This window comes from Penaeus chinensis, chromosome 36 (assembly GCF_019202785.1).
Source record: "Penaeus chinensis breed Huanghai No. 1 chromosome 36, ASM1920278v2, whole genome shotgun sequence".
NCBI lineage: Eukaryota > Metazoa > Arthropoda > Malacostraca > Decapoda > Penaeidae > Penaeus > Penaeus chinensis.
This window is the reverse complement of record NC_061854.1, coordinates 30,225,527-30,245,526: the sequence shown is the minus strand read 5'-3', so window position 1 is coordinate 30,245,526 and position 20,000 is coordinate 30,225,527. Positions and strand designations below refer to the sequence as shown.

General features: G+C 51.1%; 1 protein-coding gene across 15 annotated transcripts in view; it reads left to right on the top strand.

Moving 5' to 3' along the window:
- The window catches only part of LOC125044594 (CLIP-associating protein 1-B-like), a 363,686-nt gene that overhangs the window by 231,979 nt on the left and 111,707 nt on the right, over nucleotides 1–20,000 (top strand). For 11 of the 15 annotated variants that reach the window (XM_047641331.1, XM_047641323.1, XM_047641336.1 and 8 more), the window contains exons 1-2: nucleotides 2,610–2,641; nucleotides 12,108–13,136. The exons of the other annotated variants lie outside the window; for them this stretch is intronic. In XM_047641331.1, coding sequence (XP_047497287.1) covers nucleotides 12,374–13,136 — 763 coding nt within the window. In that variant the 5' untranslated portion in view covers nucleotides 2,610–2,641; nucleotides 12,108–12,373. Of the gene's footprint in view, nucleotides 1–2,609; nucleotides 2,642–12,107; nucleotides 13,137–20,000 lie in introns of those variants that run through there. 15 annotated transcript variants of the gene reach the window in all.

The window sequence follows — 20,000 nt, the reverse complement described above, 5'->3', positions numbered from 1 at the left end:
CAGATGTAGCTTATGCTTCCCTTCCCCCGTACGTATACCCCCACCTCCCATTCTCCCCTGTTGCCTGCTGGGTCATTAATGGTTTAGGCGGGAGGAGCCAGCAGTCAATATACAGCTTATCAAGAACACATCAACCGACTGCGCCACCCGATGCCTGTTATCGGAGAGCTTCAGGTAGCCAGCGGAAGGAGGATGGAGTGGGAGAAGGCGCTATGGTGTAGAGTCAGGGAGAGGAGGGGGTGGGGTAGAGGATGGTAGAGGGGGAAGGAGGGGAAGAGAGAGCCAAGGGGCGGAGAGAGAGAAGGAAAGGGCCTGAGGAAAAGGGGAAAAGGAAGAGGGTGCGCGAATGGAAGCTTTTGTAATGGGGAAAAGGGACTTGTGTTGCTGGTGAGGGGACGTATTCGCGTGTGATTAACACCTGGAGGTGGAGATGTGGTGATGTTATCTTCGATAAGGAGGCGTGTGCACATATATATAGGTATATAGATATAGCTGCAGATATAGAGGTGCATATAGACAGACATGATATTTAATAATTTGTTTATATGTAAGTCATCCACAGCGACCAGGCGGTTGCTTCAGCGTAAAATGAGTTTGGACTTGTATACATGGCGTCCTCAACGACCCCGGCGGCGTCAAAACGAGACTCACTGCGGCGGATTTGCGGCAGTTTTTTCTCCGCTTGCGTCTGTATAGGAATGGCTTGTTTGCGGTGTTTTTCCGAGAATTTCGGCGAATGGTGGAATACATTTCTCCGTGTTTTATAATGTTTTATAATCCTTTTTTAAGCAACCTTTTTGCATTGAACGACCGTCCTTCTGTGCAACATCTAGAAGGCTTTACACAGCCATTGTTATAAAGAACAAGTACAGTGCTGTGCTGTAGGTGGAGGAGCCGGGACCCGAATAGCGGTCGCAGTGGCCTACAAGATAGCCGGCCAGCGAACCGATGTTTAATATGTAGATATTATCATGCGGGACCATCAGCCGCCCTCCGGTCTTCACTCCATTATCTTCTACTTTAGTCTGTGCCGGTCTCCCTCAACCCCTTCCCTATTCCTGTTCTTGGGGCTCTGTCCTCTCCTTTGATCGGGTTCCCTGCCTTTGTTCCCCGCCTTCGCTGCATTGTAGTCCTTTCCTCTCTTCCTTCCTTCCTTCCTCTTTTCTTTTTCCCTCCCCCCTCTTTTCCTTTTTTTCCTGTTGATTAATAGTTACTCTATATATCTTCCATCCCCCTCGACCACCTCATCCTCCTCCCTCCACCCTCCTCCCTCCTCCCTCCTCCCTCCTCCCTCCTCCCTCCTCCCTCCTCCCTCCTCCTCCTCCTCCTCCTCCTCCTCCTCCTCCTCCTCCTCCTCCGCCTTCTCATTTTTTCTCATTCACTTTTCTCTCTCTCTCTCTCTCTCTCTCCTCTCCCTTTCCTTCTCCTCCCCCTCGTTATGTCCCCCTCCCACCTCCTCGCCAGATGGATTCGCGTTCTGAGGAGTGCTCCGCGGTCACCAGATTTCCATATAACAGCTTGATCGTGTGAAGGCGCGGGAGAGGCGTCCAGCCGCCTTGTTCCGGGTGTATCTGAGGAGAGGAATTTTCCTTCGTTTTCTTTCTTTTTGTTTTTTTTGTGTGTGTTTTTATGCCTTCTTTTGCTGTTTTTATTTTTTTTCTCAGTGTTGGTTTTGGATACCCGAAGGCGACTGGGTGTTGGAAACGGCGTCGCGGGAATGTATAATGAAGCGCGGGGAAGCCGTCACGGCTGTTTAGTCATGGAAATCCGAAGCAGTAAACTTTGGAATGAAGGGGGTGGGCGGGTGGGCGGCCGGACGTGCGGGTGGGCGGGGGATCGCAGAACGTATGGGTGAGAACTTTTATTGGCTCATATTTCATTCATGTGCCATACCGTTGCTTGTTCTTTGGGTTCGGGTGTGCATGCTTCCTTTACTTGAAGACGCGTTGTGTATGGTTAGGTGGGTACCTGGAATACCTTCCTTCCTTAGTCTCTCGTTCCGTACGTTGTTCCACGCAACGAAGGTGACACTGTCTTCTAAGGCCGCACTACAGGAGGCGCATCTCTTAGGAGAAAAAGGGGCGTGCCCTTTGACCATCTTGGCGATTCCCTCAACCTGCGATTGATTCCGTGGAGCGTGGCGGGCGGGCGGGCGGGCGTGCGGGCGGTACGCCGTTGCGGCGTTGCAATGCGCTCAGCGTCGTCGCGTAAGGAATGTCGGAGTGAAGGCAGCCGTTAGAGCGTTTGGCTTCCCTTGCACCGTAGCTGGAAGGGACACAGTCACGAGAAGTAGCACTTTTTTCTTCCCCTTTTTCCTTCCCCTTTTTCTTCTTCGTTTGTAATTCAATCTGCAATTAGAAACAGAAGGCCGGAGTTCTCATGGCAGAACACCCAGCCCTTTAAACTACCAGATGGGATGACTTGGCAGAAATAACTAAGTGTCGTCCAGTTGTCGTGCGTGAGAGAGCGTGCGTGTGCGTATGCGTGTGTGTCTGGCGGTGTGAGCGTGTGCGTATGCTGGCAGGCCGTGGCACTGGCAGCGTGCGAGGAGCGTGTGTTGTTGTGGTGGGTGAGGGAGAGCGGGGTAGCGGGGGCTTCAGTCAGTGCTCGGCCGGCGCGCGTACCGTGTGGGTGTGTGTCAGTGAGTGTTGGGTCTGCGCGCGTGCGTGTGTGTGTTTATCGCCTTTTACGTTTTGTGCGTGTAGAGGGTTGATGGATCCTCCCTCTGCCGTTTTTTGATATACGACAGGGAGAACGATGCGATGTGAAGTTTATTGGTGTGGAAGAAAAACTTTTTTATCTAAATAACAAATACATGGACTGTAAGGAAACTTGTGCAATTTAATATGTCAAGCTCAGGAAACATCGGGATGGTTGGCGAGATGTTCAGCTGACAGTTATTGTTTGTGACAAAGGGGCCTCTAAAACCATCGAGCTCAGTGACTCCCTGGTTTGTGGTAGCAGTTAGCGTAGAGCAAATGTACTGTGAGATAAAGCGATGATAATGAGGCCTAGTGATCTAAGTGATTAATTGTAGGACGACTTGATAAGTGGAGACAGTATTTTTGTTTATGTGTAAATGTGTGTTCCCAAGAGCGTTTCTGTTTATGGAGTGTCATGCACGGACAGGAACTAGTGCCTGGTGGCGCTGAGGGGGCCACGGGTAGGTGTGGTACGTGAGATCTGTAAATGTCACCACCATGCCTCCATTCCACTGACTCCTCTCGCCAGGGCATCCCGCCGTCATATCTTGCACTTCGCCCCTGTCAGTTTGCCACTCTGTCCCCTCATCACCCTGGGCTGGGCGAGTGGCCGTTGCACCTCCAGAAACCCAGAGCACAGGGTGACCACTTACTTGTCAACCCGTTTCCCGAAGGTTTCTAAGCTGTCATAGTCTTTAGATTGTGAGAATGATTAACTGATCCAAATTATATACTTAAAAAATACAGCCATTCACTGTAGTGGACACGGCAGTGCACGAGCTAATAATTTCTTGTCGATTGTTTTCCGAGGAAGCAACCCCAGGTGTTGCGCGTAGCAGACCGAAAGCTAAGTATCGGATGGCGGGTTCTCGGCTGGCGTTGCGGGGACACGTGATAGTATTGGTTGTACATCTTCAGACACCCCTCCCCCCCTGCCATCGCTTCCTCTGCCACGGCTCACGAATGTTTTTTCATGAAGGAGGCCGAGTGACAAGTGTGTGTGTGTGTTTGCGGCATTGTCCTGAGATGAGGAATTCGTGCTCGGGTAATAGGAGTAGTGTTGATCCCGTCTGCGGTTTGGCGTCAGTGGCTAGGACTGGAGACGAGGGAAGAGGATAGGGTGAGAACGGAGACACCCCTTGGCGAAGTCGTCCTGCGGTAGGCGAGGCTAACCCGAGGCCTTGAGTGCGATGATAGGGACAGGGCTATTGTGAACGGGCGTGAAAGGGGCATTTGCATCTGTTTAAGGGGCCTGTTGTTCCTTCGTGTGTGTTTTAGCTTTGCTGTGGCTTGCTTTCTAGACAGACTATGCACCAGGCGACCTCGCCTTCACCGGGACACTGAATTCATTATGCGTGGAGAGCTACTCAGAGGGTCGAGATTGAAGGGAAGCAAGAAAGATGAGAGTGAGAACGAAATTAGAGGCACACACGCGCACAAACACAAACACGAAGAAACACATCCACATACATGCACATAGAGAGGAGAAGGGAAGAGAGGAGAGGAGAGGAAGTGAAGTGAAGTGAAGGGAAGGAGAGTGAAGGAGGAGAGTAGGGACTGCTTGAAGGACCGACGAGAAAGATCTTGGCATGCAAGGATGCCTTGTCGAGTCGGAAGTTTGTTATTGTAGGAGCACAGGAGGCGGAGGATATTCTCGACTTACAGGTGACCCTTGTCTTTTCTCGTTTTCAAGGAGCACCAGGCCTTGGGAGGGAAGTAAGGGGGGGGGGGGGCTGAGGCAGGAACAGAAGGAAATGGATGGTTTGGAGGGGCTCCTCGTTGACGTTCACATTCAGTTTGTGGCGAAAGAGGAAAGGTCGACGGCGACTCTTCTGGAAGCGCTCGTGCCGCTGCTGATTAGCTTCTCTATTTGTTTTGCTGCTTGTTGTTGGAACTGTCTATATATTTGCTCTGCAAGCTCGTTACAGTTCAAATACATTTTATTGACTTGCTCTGAATGCAACATCTTGAACTGCAAGGCTACCAATGCGCGCGCGCGCACACACACACACACACACACACACACACACACACACACACACACACACACACACACACACACACACACACACTCTCTCTCTCTCTCTCTCTCTCTCTCTCTCTCTCTCTCTCTCTCTCTCTCTCTCTCTCTCTCTCTCTCTCTCTCTCTCTCTCTCTCTCTCTATCTATCTATCTCACTCTCTCACTCTCTCACTCTCTCACTCACTCACTCACTCACTCACTCACTCACTCACTCACTCACTCACTCACTCACTCACTCACTCACTCACTCACTCACTCACTCACTCACTCACTCAAGCGAGAGGCGATGTACGTATATATGTACACAGAGTTACAGTAAAAGTTACAATTTAAAAATGCAAGGAATGACAAATACCCTGATTCCTTATGTGTGGCATTCGTGCACACCAGGCATGGTTGGAACTCCCAGGTGAAAGCTATGACTGCCATCTACTGCTCTGCGTCTGGCACCATTGTCCCGCACCCCCTATATGGTGCCACATTGAGGTGTCACATTAACCTCTCCCTCAGCTCATACCGCATACTTCATCTCTCCCGCCTTTTTCACCTTCGCTCATCTCTCTCTATCTCGCTCTCTCTCTCTCTCTCTCTCTCTCTCTCTCTCTCTCTCTCTCTCTCTCTCTCTCTCTCTCTCTCTCTCTCTCTCTCTCTCTCTCTCTCTCTCTCTCTCCCTCTCCCTCTCCCTCTCCCTCCCTCTCTCCCTCTCTCCCTCTCTCTCCCCTCCCTCTCTCTCCCCTCCCTCCCTCCCTCCCTCCCTCTCTCTCCCCTCCCTCCCTCCCTCTCTCTCCCCTCCCTCCCTCCCTCTCTCTCCCCTCCCTCCCTCCCTCTCTCTCCCCTCCCTCCCTCCCTGCCTCCCTCCCTTCTCCTCTTTCCATATCTTCTCTCTTATTTTATTTTATCTTCTCTCTTCTCTTTCCTTCTCTTTTTTCTCATTTCTTTTCTTTCATTTTCTTCTCTTTTCTTTAATTTTCTTCTCTTTTCTTCTATTTTCTTTTTCTTCTCTGCTCTTCTTTTCTCTTCACTTACCTTCTCTCCCCTCTTCTCCTCTCTTCTTCGCTCTTCTCTTTTCTCTTATTCTCTATTCTCTTCCCTTCTCCCTTCGTTTCTTCTCTTCTAGTCTCCACTCCTCCTCTCCTTTCCTCTCCTCCTCCCCTCTCCTCCCCTTTCTCCCCTACCCTCCCTCTTTCTGTTTTCCTTTTCACACAGCTCAGTGTAAAGTACTGACCTCTATTATACTCCCTTGGTCATGCTCCACTTTTGACTCATTTCTTGAGCCTTGTGTGACTCAGCGTGCTCGGTGTTCACTGGTTGCTGGGTCAGATGTCTTTTACTCATCACCACTCGGCGCTGTGTGTGTTTGGACAGCCTTTTTTCTTCTTCTTTCGTGTATCACTTTATGCCTCCCCGATTTGTTTGTTTTTTTGTTGCTGTTTTTATGATCTTGGAATGCGTTGGTCTGTCACGTCTGTTGCCGAGCAAGATTTTTTATTTATAAAGTGACAGGTACTTCGCCTCTGACCCTCTTCATCAAGGGCCGCGGATAAACCTTCTCGATGCTGTCATATGCCTTGTTGTGATTTATGGGGGTTTATTTATTATTTTCTATTTTTATTTTTATTTTTATTATTTTTATTATTTTTATATTTTCCTTACTGGGTAGGTTGTCGCTGTCTTGCTGTCCCTTTTCTGTGTGCTGTCGACCAGCTGCTTGGGTCTGTTGTTCATGCTTGTATTTATTGCTGTTGCTGATACGCGGCGACGATAGCGATAGATAAGTTTCGTTTTTGTGATCCTCCTAGCGAGGCTGTGTGTGACGTGAGTGATTAGGCAAGAGTGAGATAAGATGGTGTCCAGTCTGCGCGGTGATGCAGAGCTGAGGTGTTCTGTGGACGCGCGAGTGTTGCGTCACTTGTTCGCAGACGGACGTACCCGTCCTGGCGTTCGGAGAAACGTCATCGCGGGCGGGCTGCTTCTGCGAACGCGAGATTAGCTCCAGACGCCTTTTGGGCCGACCTGGCGCGGGTCATCGGGACTCGAGGCGAGTGAATGAGAAAGGTGTGAGAGCGCCTTAAGTGAGTATGTGAGTGTGAGACCTGTGATGGTTTTATGAGGGGGAGGGGAGTGACTTTGGAAGTCTGTCGGGTTTTAGTTAATGCGGGGCACTTACGGTCCTAATGATAGAGTAGTGGGCCCGTTTAATTATCATCGGAAGACCGCGATTATAACGTCAGAAGAGTGCTTAGTTGTGCTCTCTCTCTCTCTCTCTCTCTCTCTCTCTCTCTCTCTCTCTCTCTCTCTCTCTCTCTCTCTCTCTCTCTCTCTCTCTCTCTCTCTCTCTCTCTCTCTCTCTCTCTCTCTCTCTCTCTTTCTCTCTTTCTCGCCCGAGTTCATGGATGCTGGCACAAGTCATTTGGTGCTGACCTAGCGACACCTTGTCGAGGGTCTCTTTACGTGTGCCACTCTAACCTCTGCATTGCAATATCAATAGTGCTACTTAAAGGGGTCAGAATTGCCATAACGCACGTGTAGAAAATGGGTATTCTTGTACATATATTGATTTCGCTGTTCCAGTCGATACACGATGACTGTGGCTCAGGTGTTTGTGTGCATGTCATCGTGTATACCGTACTTTTGTGTGACATTTGCATGTGCGTAATAACATAGCTGGGTGTGTTTTCCAAAAAAAAGAAAAGAAAAAAAAGAAAACGAGGTAATGGGGACCTTGTAGAACAAGCTCTGAGTGGCCGAGAGGAGAGAAGTTTCACACAGCATGAGTCAGTATTTCGCTGGCTTTTAACAGGGACTCATAAAAGAGTGTGTCAACCAGTTTACCTTTAAGCCTGTTGCGAGAATGAGGGTAGGGGAGGGGGAAATAGCTGCTGCCGTGTGCCTTATAGTGTCTTTGGTTGATGCGGAGGTTAGACTAATTTTCACTTTTTGTGTATATATATATATATATATATATATATATATATATATATATATATTTAGTTTTTTGTTATGATTTTCAAGGGTTTCGCAATTAGCTTTTTTGATTGGTTGGTTGGTTGAGTTGTCTATTTATTTATGTTTTCACCGTCGCCTATAAGTCACATGCCAGAATTTCTGAACAGACTAGCAACTAGAAGCCTACAATCTGAAAGACTGGACACGTGTGATCGTATTTAACGGCAGTATATTACGAATTCTCTCTCTCTCTCTCTCTCTCTCTCTCTCTCTCTCTCTCTCTCTCTCTCTCTCTCTCTCTCTCTCTCTATATATATATATATATATATATATATATATATATATATATATGTGTGTGTGTGTGTGTGTGTGTGTATGTGTGTGTGTATGTGTATGTGTATGTATATGTATATATGTATATATGTGTATACGTATATATATATATATATATATATATATATATATATATATATACATACACACATATATGTACGTATGTATGTATACACACACACACACACACACACACACACACACACACACACACACACACACACACACACACACACACACACACACACACGCGCACACGCACACACACACCTGTCTATATATCTATTTACCTATTCTTCTCTTTTCCTTTTTTCTATATTACTTTCCCTCCCATGTTTAGGATCTGGTTCCGCTTTACTTAAATCATTCCCTCGCTGGCATCGCCGGAGTGCCACCAGCGGGCTTTTTGCCGCAAATGGCCGCCCCCTGCCCGGCGCCCACATCGGGGGGAAACCTCAAGTGCTATCGCTCCGATCGGAAGAAACGGGTTTAGTTGCTTATCTGTCCGTGTGGAGCGCTATTAAGACCCTCCCAAGTAGCTGATCTGCGGTTGTATTAAGGGAGATGGAAGTCGATTCTGTGGGCGAGATCTCAGTGATGGATGCCGGGGATAGATCGGGAGCGATGCGTCCGTACACACCGCGAGCGACGATGGTGGGATGTTGAGGGCGATAATGAATAGGTAGGATGGAAGGGGGCCGTCGCGGTGCTCAGCGCCGGGCGATTCCGAGCGGGTGCGGGGACGGCAGCGGAACTGTGTGGATTCCCGTACTTTTGGGACGGGTGACAAGGTAAGAGATGGATGGGGTGAAACGAAGGGTGGGGGGAGGGGGGGAGTGACCGTTTAGTTCTGTCGGCCGAGTCGAGATCCCTTGGCGTACGGTCGCGTAAGGAGGGGTCATGAGCGTGAGAAAGAGCTTGGAGGGAAACTGATCAAATCTCTGGCCAAGACTAGCTTTCCTTTGTCATTTGTTAATGTTTGAGGAGATTACGTTCCGAGCGACTGCGGTCACGTGCGGCCGGAGTCACGTGGGCTCTGTGAACAATTTACGCACGTCTTGTCATTTGCGTTTATTTGGTTATTGCAGGTGCGCGCTGCCATTGTATTCGCTCTCTGCATGATTAGTGCTGGATGGGAAAAACGCCCCCTAATTATATTTCATGTGTTCGTATGCCTACATTTGTTATTGTAATTATGTGCTGCAGTAAGAGGGTAGGAATTAATTGTTGCATTCATTTGAGACAGCGATCGTTGAATACCTAAGTGATGATTATCCCAATGCTTAAAGCGAACGTCAATTATGGAAATGAGATACTCGTCATTAGCAGTGAGTTTAGAAGACACTTATAAGTTTAAACGTAAATGCTTCTAGAGAGAGAGTTGTAGAAACGAACGGCGTCAGCTGGTATTGGCAGAACGGGCGTGCTTGTGGGCGGGCGGGCCTGGGAAGAGGGGAGGGAGGCGGAGGGCCAGGAAACTCTTGAGGGAGAGGGCGAGAGGGCGAGAGGGCGAGAGGGAAGGGCGCCCTCTAAGCCGCCTACCCTTTTGTTCCTACCCTTTTGACTCATCCTCCCGTTCTCCCGCGTTGGCCCTTTCCACGGATCGTAATTGGCCGCGTTCTGGGCCACGGAGGCTCGGGCTTAAAGCGACGCGACCGGAGAGACGATTACAGGGACACACGCCCACTCCACGCTGCTGGGGAAGAGGCGGCAGAGGGTATTTCTCGGCGCGGAGAGAAGTTTCGTGATGTCTGTCGTCCGCGCCGTTGGAACTGGACTCGTCGTGATAGGGCTGTTGCATATGCTGATGCGGCGTGCACGGACTGGGTGTGGGAGTCTTGTTATCGAGGGCAGCATCAGTCACGCAAGTTTCCCTCAGGTCTTAAACTATCATTACGTCATCACGGAGTATAACCTCTTCCTCTTCGCTTTATTTATTTCACCATTTTCGCCTCCACTTCTTCCTCCTCCTCATCGTTCCCATTCCCTTGATTCTCCTCGCTTCTCGCCTTCCCCGCTTGGTTTTGCACCTCAGCCGTTCTACCCGGACTTGATATCTACGCGGCGCGTGCCCCCCGCGGCGTCCGAGGACCTGAGGTAGGCTGGCGGCGCCCAACTGCGAGGGGTCCTGGAATGTCCCACCGGAAGCTCTGATGGGGATTTATGGCCGTTCTTTGTAGGTGTCTTAAAGTCGGAACTTCCCTGATGTGATTTCGGTGTCGAGTGCCGAGGTCTCTCGGGCGTCGCAGGGGGATAGGCAAGGTGGGCGGGCTCGATCTGGGCTAAGACTAGGATTAGGGTTGCCTTTGGTTGGGATTGCTAGCTTAGGCGAGAGATTTTCTACTTAGGGATTGCACATTAGTATTGTTGATGTAGTAGACATCTCGGCAAAGGAACCGTGTAACGAATTCTGCGATGTTTTCAAGTCTCCTTTTTGGGGGGGTGGAGCTTGTTTGTGTGTTTATGCGTGCGTGTGTGTGTTTGTGCGTGTGTGTTTGTGCGCTTGTGTGAGTTTGTGCGCGTGTGTGTGGTTGTGCGTGCGTTTGTGCTTGTGCGTGTGTGCGTGTGTGTTTGTGCGTGTGTGTTTGTGCGTGTGTGCGTGTGTGTGTGTGTGTGTGTGTGTGTGTGTGTGTGTGTGTGTGTGTGTGTGTGTGTGTGTGTGTGTGTGTGTGTGTGTGTTTTTTTCATTAGCGTTGTCTTTTATTTTTCCATTTCTCAATTCTACTTGCATTTGTTTCCGTCGCTTTCGCTTTCCTAATGATCAGCTCCCGTCCTTTTTACGCACATGCTCGCCCAGCTTAGAGAATTCCTTTCCTATCCCTCTGAAGGAGCTGCTGTTTGAGCCTTCTGTTCTGCCTTCTCGTGGCATCCATTACAGCTGATCTCCTCCTCCCCACCCCCCCAACTCGCGAGTGCACTTGGGTGTTAATCACTTCGTCATGCACACGCCCCTCTCCCGCCTTCATCCCCGTCGCTACCCCCTCTCTCTCTCTTTCATTACCCCCCTCCCCTTCCCCTCTTCCCTCTCTCCTTCCTTCCTTCCTTCATTTCTTCCTTCCAAGCCGCACGCACAGAGTCAGAGATAGGCCTCTTCCTCCTCCTTGACCTAGCCTTGAGGTTGCTTTCCTCTCCAGTGATGAAAGGTCAAGCACTTTCTGATTTTTTTTTCTCTTTTTAATTATTTTCTTGTCTTGTTCTTGCCTATCTTCCTTAGAGTTTGTTTCTTGGCTTCCAGGCTGGGTTTTTTCACTGTCTCTCTTCTTTATTTCTTTTCTTTTCATCCTTATTATTTTTTCGTATTATTTTCCAGTCGTATAACCATTTTACAACACCTTCCTTTCCTCTCCTCATTTCTTTTTCCTCGTCCTCCATTCCTGTTCCTATTCCCATTCCTCAGGCTTTTGAGATGATCGTAAGCAGCGAGATTTAAAGGGCTGTTGTGTTCCCCCCCTTTCCGCATTTTCACAGGCCTTCGCTGATGCCTTATTGTTTGCCCGTTTCCCCGTTCGGATTCTCATTTCTTGAAGAGTGTATTAAGTCACCGTTTTTTTCGCTTTCCAGAATGAGGGAGGGAGAGGGAGAAAATGAGAGTTAGTGAGGGAGAGAGAGATATTGATATTTTATATTTTGCCATGCAGTGAGCTTCTTTTGTACGTTAGGTTTGGTTGGTACGATTATTGCTGTTATTGATTATCGGAAGGTGTTGAGGATGATTGGATATTGCATCATCACGGGAAAACTTGTCCCCTTCGATTTTAAGCGTCTTCACAGTGAGGTATAACCTCATGACACAAGAATCCATGACGCCCCAGACTCAATTGCGCATTAGTCACGGCTGATCTCATTTCACCTCTGGAACTTTCTGCAATCTTATTGCAAGAATCCGATGTCCTTGACTCGCTGAACGGCCTGAAAGAAATGACGCAATAAACTTCCGGCCGCGCGCGATTGAAACGCCGCCATCCAGAACCTTGTCACTCTTAGCGGTCGTTGAGTCGTTGAATCGTTGCCGTCGGAGGAATCACGCGGTGCTCGACCCGCGCCTCGGCTCCGGGCGTTCGTCTTTTTGTTATGTTTATTTATGATTTGTGTTTTTCCTTCTAGTGAATTATGACTGCGTGTGCGCTCTATGATGTGCTGATAGTGTTGATGTGACAGAAAATAGATCAGTAGGGTAATTAAGCGGCGTATTATTATGTGAGTGCTGAATCTGAGTGTAACGATGGTGATTCAGAAGGGCATGTGAGGCGGAGGTCACCAGGTGTCACACTAGTGTACTGGACGGGTCAAGGCGAGGGTGGGCGGCCCGACACCCTGCCTCTTTCTCCTATTGAACCTGCTAGTGTGACTCAGTGAACCAGTGAGTCGATATGCCTTCGGTGAGCCCCACCGATCCAGGTCTGCTGGAGGGCTCTCCGCCGCCGTCCGTCAGCCCCGCCGGCTGCGTGGAGCTGGAGGGCTCACTGGCCGGCCTCGGGGACATGCCCCTCACCTCGCAGTGCTCGGTCGAGTCCCTGGGCTCCCTGGACAGTGGACATAGCTCCTCGGCGGGCAACGGCGCCGCGGAGAGCCACGCGGGCAGCCCCTCGCCCGGACCCATCATCTCCATGCCGCCCCCGCCCGCCGCCACGAGCCCCACGCCCTCCGCCTTCTCCACGCCCACCAGCCCAAGAACGCACCCGGAGGACCGTTGCGATAGCAGCGGCCGGGTCAGTGTAGCGTCCATGGGCTCTTCGCAGGACCGTCCTCCGTCAGGGATCAACCGATCCCTGTCCAACACTTCCACCGTTTCCGTCGCCTCCACCGACACCGTGGACACCCTCAACTCCACGGACACCATCAACTCGGCCGCCACGAGCGCGACGAACAACACCTCGACCTCGACCTCCACCTCGACCTCGTCCACCACAATCGTGACGCCCATCAAGTCCAAGGAGGAGCTGGACTCCTACATCGACCACCTGGACTCGCTCTGGTCTCAGGAGGATGAGTGGATCATGATCTTCGATAACCTCATCAGGAACACCGAGGCCTCCACCCGCTCGCGACGTCACACCCACCACTACAGCCACTACCACAACAACGGCACCACCAGCAACCACTCCTCGCCCTACCACTCGCCCTACAAGAAAGGTACGTGTCGGCCCAGGGATTTGGGGCGGGATGTGGCCGGATTCCGGGCTTGATTGTTTTTCTTATCAGTCTGCCCCTGCCCCTGTTTTTTCCCCTATTTCCCTGTCCCTGTCCCTGTCCTTTTCTTTCCCCTTTTCTCTTTACACTTTCCCCTGTTCATGCCCATGTCCCTGTCCCTACCTATGACCCTATCCCTACCTCGCTTTACATCGCCTAATTGCTCTGTCCCGGTGTCCCTGCCTTCTTGTAAACTATCTAGGACAGAGACGTCAGATATTTGTCATTTGTACTTGTCATTTTTTATATGTTGTAAGAAGACGATAAATCACGCTTATGATTAGCAGTGATGATCCTTTACGTGTCACTCCGTTCATGTGTCAACATTACACACGCCCAAGGGTTGACACCTCTGCCCCCCTCTCCCTCCCCCGTGCCCTGCAGTGCGTCTGATCAATGCAGATATACAATTATTCGTTGGTTTAAAACGTCTTAGCCACAGATCTTCACACACGCGCAGACGTTTCACCCACTAACTACTTATACCAGTCAGTTATTCTCTCTCTCTCTCTCTCTCTCTCTCTCTCTCTCTCTCTCTCTCTCTCTCTCTCTCTCTCTCTCTCTCTCTCTCCCTCCCTCCCTCCCTCCCTCCCTCCCTCCCTCCCTCCCTCCCTCCCTCGCTCCCTCCCCCTTCCCCTCCCACTCCCCCTCTCCCACCCCCTACCTCCCTCACTCCCCTTCCCCCTCCTTCCCTTCCCGCTCCCCGCTCCCCTCTCTTCTTTCTTCTGTTTTTGTCTTGTCCCTCTCCCTCTTCCCTCATCCATCCCTTTGCCTCCTTCCCTCCCCCTCCCTTCCCTCTTTCTCCCTCTTCCTCCTCCCCTCCCCTTTCCCCCCCCTCCTTTTCCCTCCCCCTCCCATACTCCGTCCCGCCCTCCTTCTATTATTCACTTTCTCGCCTCATACAGCCCATATCACGTACACAAACCCAAGCACCGCTCCGTTAGAAAGTGATACGTAATTAAATAATTAGGAACTGGAACCACAGCGACCCCCACTCTCCTGTGTCTATCTCTCCTGCCACTCCTTGCTTTCACTCTCATCGTCTTATTTATTTCCTTTCCCATAATCTATTTGGGGCTCCACCCTTCTCCGAGCTTTCCTTTTGACATTCTCTTTCTTCCTGTCCCTCTGTAGACTCGTATCTTTCTCTTTTCATCTGTCTAGTGACATATATGCGTTTACATTCTCTCTCTCTCTCTCTCTCTCTCTCTCTCTCTCTCTCTCTCTCTCTCTCTCTCTCTCTCTCTCTCTCTCTCTCTCTCTCTCTCTCTCTCTCTCTCCCTCCCTCCCTCCTTCCCTCCCTCCCTCCCTCCCTCCCTCCCCCTCTCCCTCCCTCCCTCCCTCCCTCCCTCCCCCTCTCCCTCCCTCCCTCCCCCTCTCCCTCCCTCCCTCCCTCCCCCTCTCCCTCCCTCCCTCCCTCCCTCCCTCCCTCCCCCTCTCCCTCCCTCCCTCTCCCTCCCTCCCTCCCTCCCTCCCTCCCTCCCTCCCTCCCTCCCTCCCTCCCTTCCTCCCTTCCTCTCCATCTCGCTCTCCCAATATCTCGTTCTCGCTCTCCTAGTCTCTATCTCTTCCTATCCCTCTCCCTCCCCCTCCCCCCTTCCCTATCCCCCCTCCCTATCCCCCTCCCCCCTCCCCCCCTCCCTATCCCCCCTCCCCCTTCTTCCCCCTCCCTACCCCCTCCCTATCCCCCTCCCCCTTCTCCCCCCCTCCCTATCCCCCCTCCCTATCCCCCCTCCCCCTTCTTCCCCCCTCCCTTTTTTCTCTTCCCTTTCTTACCCCCCCCTCTCTCTCTGTGGCATATTTGCCTGTGCACGCACTCACACATGCTAGATCTCGAGTTCTAGCAGTGAGTCACTACTAAGGATAACAAGCCAGTAATTGAAACTGTGCAGTAGATTCATGACAGCACCCTGACAGTGGTGCATGGGAGATGCATCATGATTTCCATGAGAAAAGTGTCCCTCTTCTCTATTGATTGGGGCGGATGAGAGGGATAGCCTGAATGGGGGAAGGCTTTGGGCGTTCAGAACGTGACAGTCACACAAGAAGATTCAAGTGGAAGTCAGGAAAAATGTGTGCATCCCCTTACTTGGCTCTAAGATTCTCCTCTTTCATTTATTTGTAAGTTTGTTTACTTGTTTATCTATTTGTGTACGCGGTTTTTTTTTTTTTTTTAATACCTGTATGTGTTTGTGATGTAAAGATGTATGTAATGTCTTTTATGGTCAGCGTATTTTATTTGCGTATGTACAGTTGTGTGTATGTACGGCATTTTGCTCTTTTATGCTGTTGGTTAACTTCGATATTGGTGCGTTGTGCACTAACCCTAATGGTACCCTTCGTATTAATGTGTTTGTGTGAAGATAAGGGAAGGTTTAAGAAACGACATTGAACTTCTAACTGACCTGATAAGATTAAACATTTACCCTTGCGTGACGTCATGATATTGTTATTACCCGAGATGTCTGATAATATAACTGTTTGAATGTTTATTACGATGGAGGTGATCGATACACCAATATGGGTGAATTTACTAAGGAATGTTATCAGGGTGAAGGTTTAACAGCCGCTGATACCGCAGCACCTACTAGTCGCAGGGGTGGTGAGGAAATGACCTTGTCCGGCGAGTCGCATGCGGGGACTTGGCTTGCGGACGAGTCAGGTGGGCAAATGACAGACCAGGTGTGTTTGATGTTGCGTGACCAGAGCTAGCGCTTAGTAGCGATAAATACATCATCAACCCTCACGGTGTTGCTTTATATTATTCGTGAAGCGGAACATCTGGCGGCGCCAGTTTCGGGTCGGGCTTGGTAGTGATCGCGAGTGGGAGACCTCGACTCTCATTCCCACACGCAAGAGTAAATAGTATTCCCTGACCGTGGCATCGGGCGAGTCCTGCGGCGATTAGTATTCAAGGTGGATATACGAACGACGTACCATTTTATGCGTCAGTGATAGTCTCGCATGTGAAGGGTCACCGCTGCTGTCCGTTTAAAACTTCGTCCTCACGGCCCTGGGGCAACTCTCTCCGGGTCATATAAACTCACCAAAGCTTGTTTACGAATTGATTATAGATGCGCAGGTTTCTCCTCTTGAGTGTTGGTGGAAAATACACTTGTAATATAGAAGAGGCGGGCTGTAGAGGGGGAATTACAGTATTACGATGGTACAAAATCGCCTGCGAATATGATGGGTTGTCCGGAGTATTTTATTTCATGATATCTCTGGCTGTGTCATGCTGTCCGGCTTACCGGTACAGCAGACGCAGGGGGTTGAGGGTATGACTACACCGTTATATTATGAATTTCTTACCGAATAGTGGCCGAACGGTCTATTTAAAGTGACACGGAAATTGGTGTGTGTGTGTGTACTGGATCTTTACCTGCGGATGCCGAGGCCGGGTATCCCCCCCCCCCCCCTTCTCCTCTTCTTTGATGTATTCGCGGCCATGGCGAGGCTGTCCAACCACAGCTGTATTCTTAGACGCGTCACGGAGCGCACGCAGAAAGAAGGGGCGAAGGCTTGGCCCGCCTCCAGTCGCGTGTACGTGAGCATGTGAGAGTGACGGAAAGAATGGGATGAGAGGAAGGGCGAGAGGCAAGGGCGAATGGGAATAGAGAATAAGGCGATGAGACTTTCGTGTCAGAGAAGGGAGGAAGAAAGGGAGCGCGACCCAGGGAGGGTGATGAATGACCGCTGTGAAATATGTTGGCCAGACTGTAGAATTTGTTCGCCCCGGTATGCGACGCGAGCAAGAGCGAGCTGCAAAAGGGACGGATAATTGGATCTGGAAGTCAACAACATGCCCAGATAGTTTTCGACGAATCCATTTGTATTATTGAACGAATATCTTTAGATTTGTAAACAGTGATTCACACGCATACATTATGTTATGCCCATCCACTTCAGTAATTGAGCATGAGAATTGGGCATTACAGAGGGTTGCCGACCCTGTGCCATTTGCTGGAGAAACCGCGTGGCCCGAATATCACATTGCCATTACAGGGCTTTTTAGGTTTACGTGTACTGTATCTGTAAGCATGCGTATCGATTTAATCCGTGCTAGTAGTGGTCACAACATTAAAGCAGCATTTAGCAACCGGGCATGCCAGATGGATGCTGTGGTATTCCAAATTAGCAAGGTAATGGTGCGCGGCCGTTTGTTTTTATTCGCATCCTTCCCCAAGGAACCTGCCCTCCCATACGGCAAGAGAGCTCGCTGGAACGACGCTGCAACTTGCAGTTCGTCAACAGAAGGAACCCCATATACACTCCAAATTTAAAAACTGCCCCCTCCCTACACCCCCTCCACACTCTCCCTCTCCCTCCCCGTCCGCGTGGCATTGAGTGGGTGTTTATCACAATATTAGCGGCTCGGGCTGTGCCAAGGTCACGAGAGCCAACGTTGCTAGGTGTGGGGCGAGGGGGGCGGCCAGCTGGGTCAGGGGGGGGAGGACGTGGATGGGGATGGGGAGCGAGGGAAGGGTGGGTGGAATAAAGCTGATAGGTAGGAGGGATCTGTTTGTATTCGAAGGGCCCGGGAGAAGCTGTTCTATTTTTTTCTAGATGTGTATTGTGTCTCGAGGTGGAAATAGGGTTAGACGGGGGTGCGCGTGTGTTTGTGTTGTGTGTGGAAACGCTTGTTGCGAGCGGCTTGTGTCGTTTGGGAAGAGGGTAGAGGGCGGTCCGCGGATGGGACTGGCACCTTTAATGTTGCAGTAACGTTTCCCCGCAGCACGCGGTACGCCCCCACTCCTCTCCTCTCCTCCCCTCCCCTGCCCTCCCTTACCCTCTTCCCATCGCACCCCCACCCCTCACGCTCCCAAGGTGATAATCCTACAGGCTGAGCATCCACGACCAACGGGAGGAAGGTGTGGTCAAGGAGGATAGAAAGAAAGGACAGAAGAGGGAGAAGGGAGAAGGGAGCATGGAAGTATGGATAAAGCCGATGGCAAGGCAAGGTGAAAGCGGGAGGGTGAATGGAGAAGGCAGGAGACTCGCATGTTCAGAAAACGAGGCTCGAGGTGGAGGACTCGACTTCAGAGGCTCGCCCTCTCGCAGTTTTGGGGAATGCGAAAGCCGTGGGAGCCACGTCGTCGGAGAGAAGGGAACAGAATGAAAATTGACACTTTCCAGTTCAGTTTCAAAAGGGGGAAGGGAGGTGCGAAAGGGCTTGCAGTGCTGTAGAGATGCATTTATAAGTTTTGTTCACTTGTCTAGTCCGTAAATTTATATATATGGTTCGCGGATCGGTATTCTCGTTTTTCGCGGAACATGAACGAGGCTACGTTCATTCACAAATGGAACCACGCTCTCCAGTATTCTCAACTGCGATGGAGGGAGGGAGTGAATGAATGAAGGACGGTGGGAGGGAAAGGGAGAGGGGGGTGGGGGGAGGGAGCGAGGCTGGGAATTGAACGTTGAATGCGTGCCCATGAAGATATATTAAGTGATAATGGGGCTGAAAGTTAAGAAACCGCAACGTTATATTTGAGACGAGTGAAGCAAGCCGCATCCCTAAGTGACCGTGACGGGATCGCTTGCGAGAGTGACGATGAGCGGCGGTCGTTGCAAGGGCGTAACAAACGTCACGGGGGCCGGCGCGGGATGATGGCGCGCGGGGAGAGTAATGACGGCTGCGGTCTCGCCACAGTGCGATGTGATCTGTCGCGAACGCAAGGCTCCGAGGAGAGTGGGGATGGAGGATGACTTGGAGAGCGCGAGGAAATGAATGGCCTAGCTGCTGAGGCCGGAAGTAAAGACTAAAGCCTGAAGCGCAACCGACTGATGTGTCCCGGCCAACCTCGGGGCTGAGGTGGCTCGCCCGGGCCGCGGAGTGGAGGACTTGGTGCGATGGAGGTGCTTTCAGTAGGAGAGTTGGGCCACGATAAATGCGTGTAGCTTTTAATCCCCCCCCCCCCACTTTCTCTCTCTCTCTCTCTCTCTCTCTCTCTCTCTCTCTCTCTCTCTCTCTCTCTCTCTCTCTCTCTCTCTCTCTCTCTCTCTCTCTCTCTCTCTCTCTCTCTCTCAATATCTCTCTCCCCCTCCCCCTCCATCTCCCTCCCCCTCCATCTCCATCTCCATCTCCCTCCCCCTCCTCCTCCATCTCCCTCCTCCTCCATCTCCCTCCCCCTCCATCTCCCTCCCCCTCCATCTCCCTCCCCCTCCATCTCCCTCCCCCTCTTCCTCTTCTTCCTCTTCTTCCTCCTCTTCTTCCTCCTCTTCTTCCTCTTCTTCCTCTTCTTATTCCCATTTTTCTATTTCTGTTGAGCGTGTGTGTCTTGAAATCCTGCGTCCGCTCATTACGATCCGTGTGGAACTCGGGTTCTAGCTAACAGGAAGACGGGCGCGAGGTGAGGCAGGGCGCCCGGGTTGATGACTTGGCGCGGTGGAATCGACCCGGTAGATGCAGGCCGTGAAGAAGTCGCGATCACCCTGTGAGGAGGGTTAGGGGAGAGAACCTCGGTGGACACGACGACACAACCCAGCCCCATTTTTCATCATTATAACGTCAGTTTCCCCGCCCCTTCTTGATTTTAACGAGAGGCGGCAGCGTTATTGCAATCTGACAGAGCTTTGGGCAGTTGGCAGAGCGCTGTTGAAGGCGCTGTCGCTGCAATCACACACCTGGCCTGGGTATCGTCACCACCGGGTCTGGCGAGGGGCGGCGTGAGTGATTACAGGTAATGAAGTTGCAGTGGAAGGTGTCTCGCGGGGGATCATTAAGGGATGATGGACGAGGGTCAGCGTGGAAGCTTGGGTACGGGACCACAGGCAACGCGGGTGTCGTGCGGATATCTCGTGCGG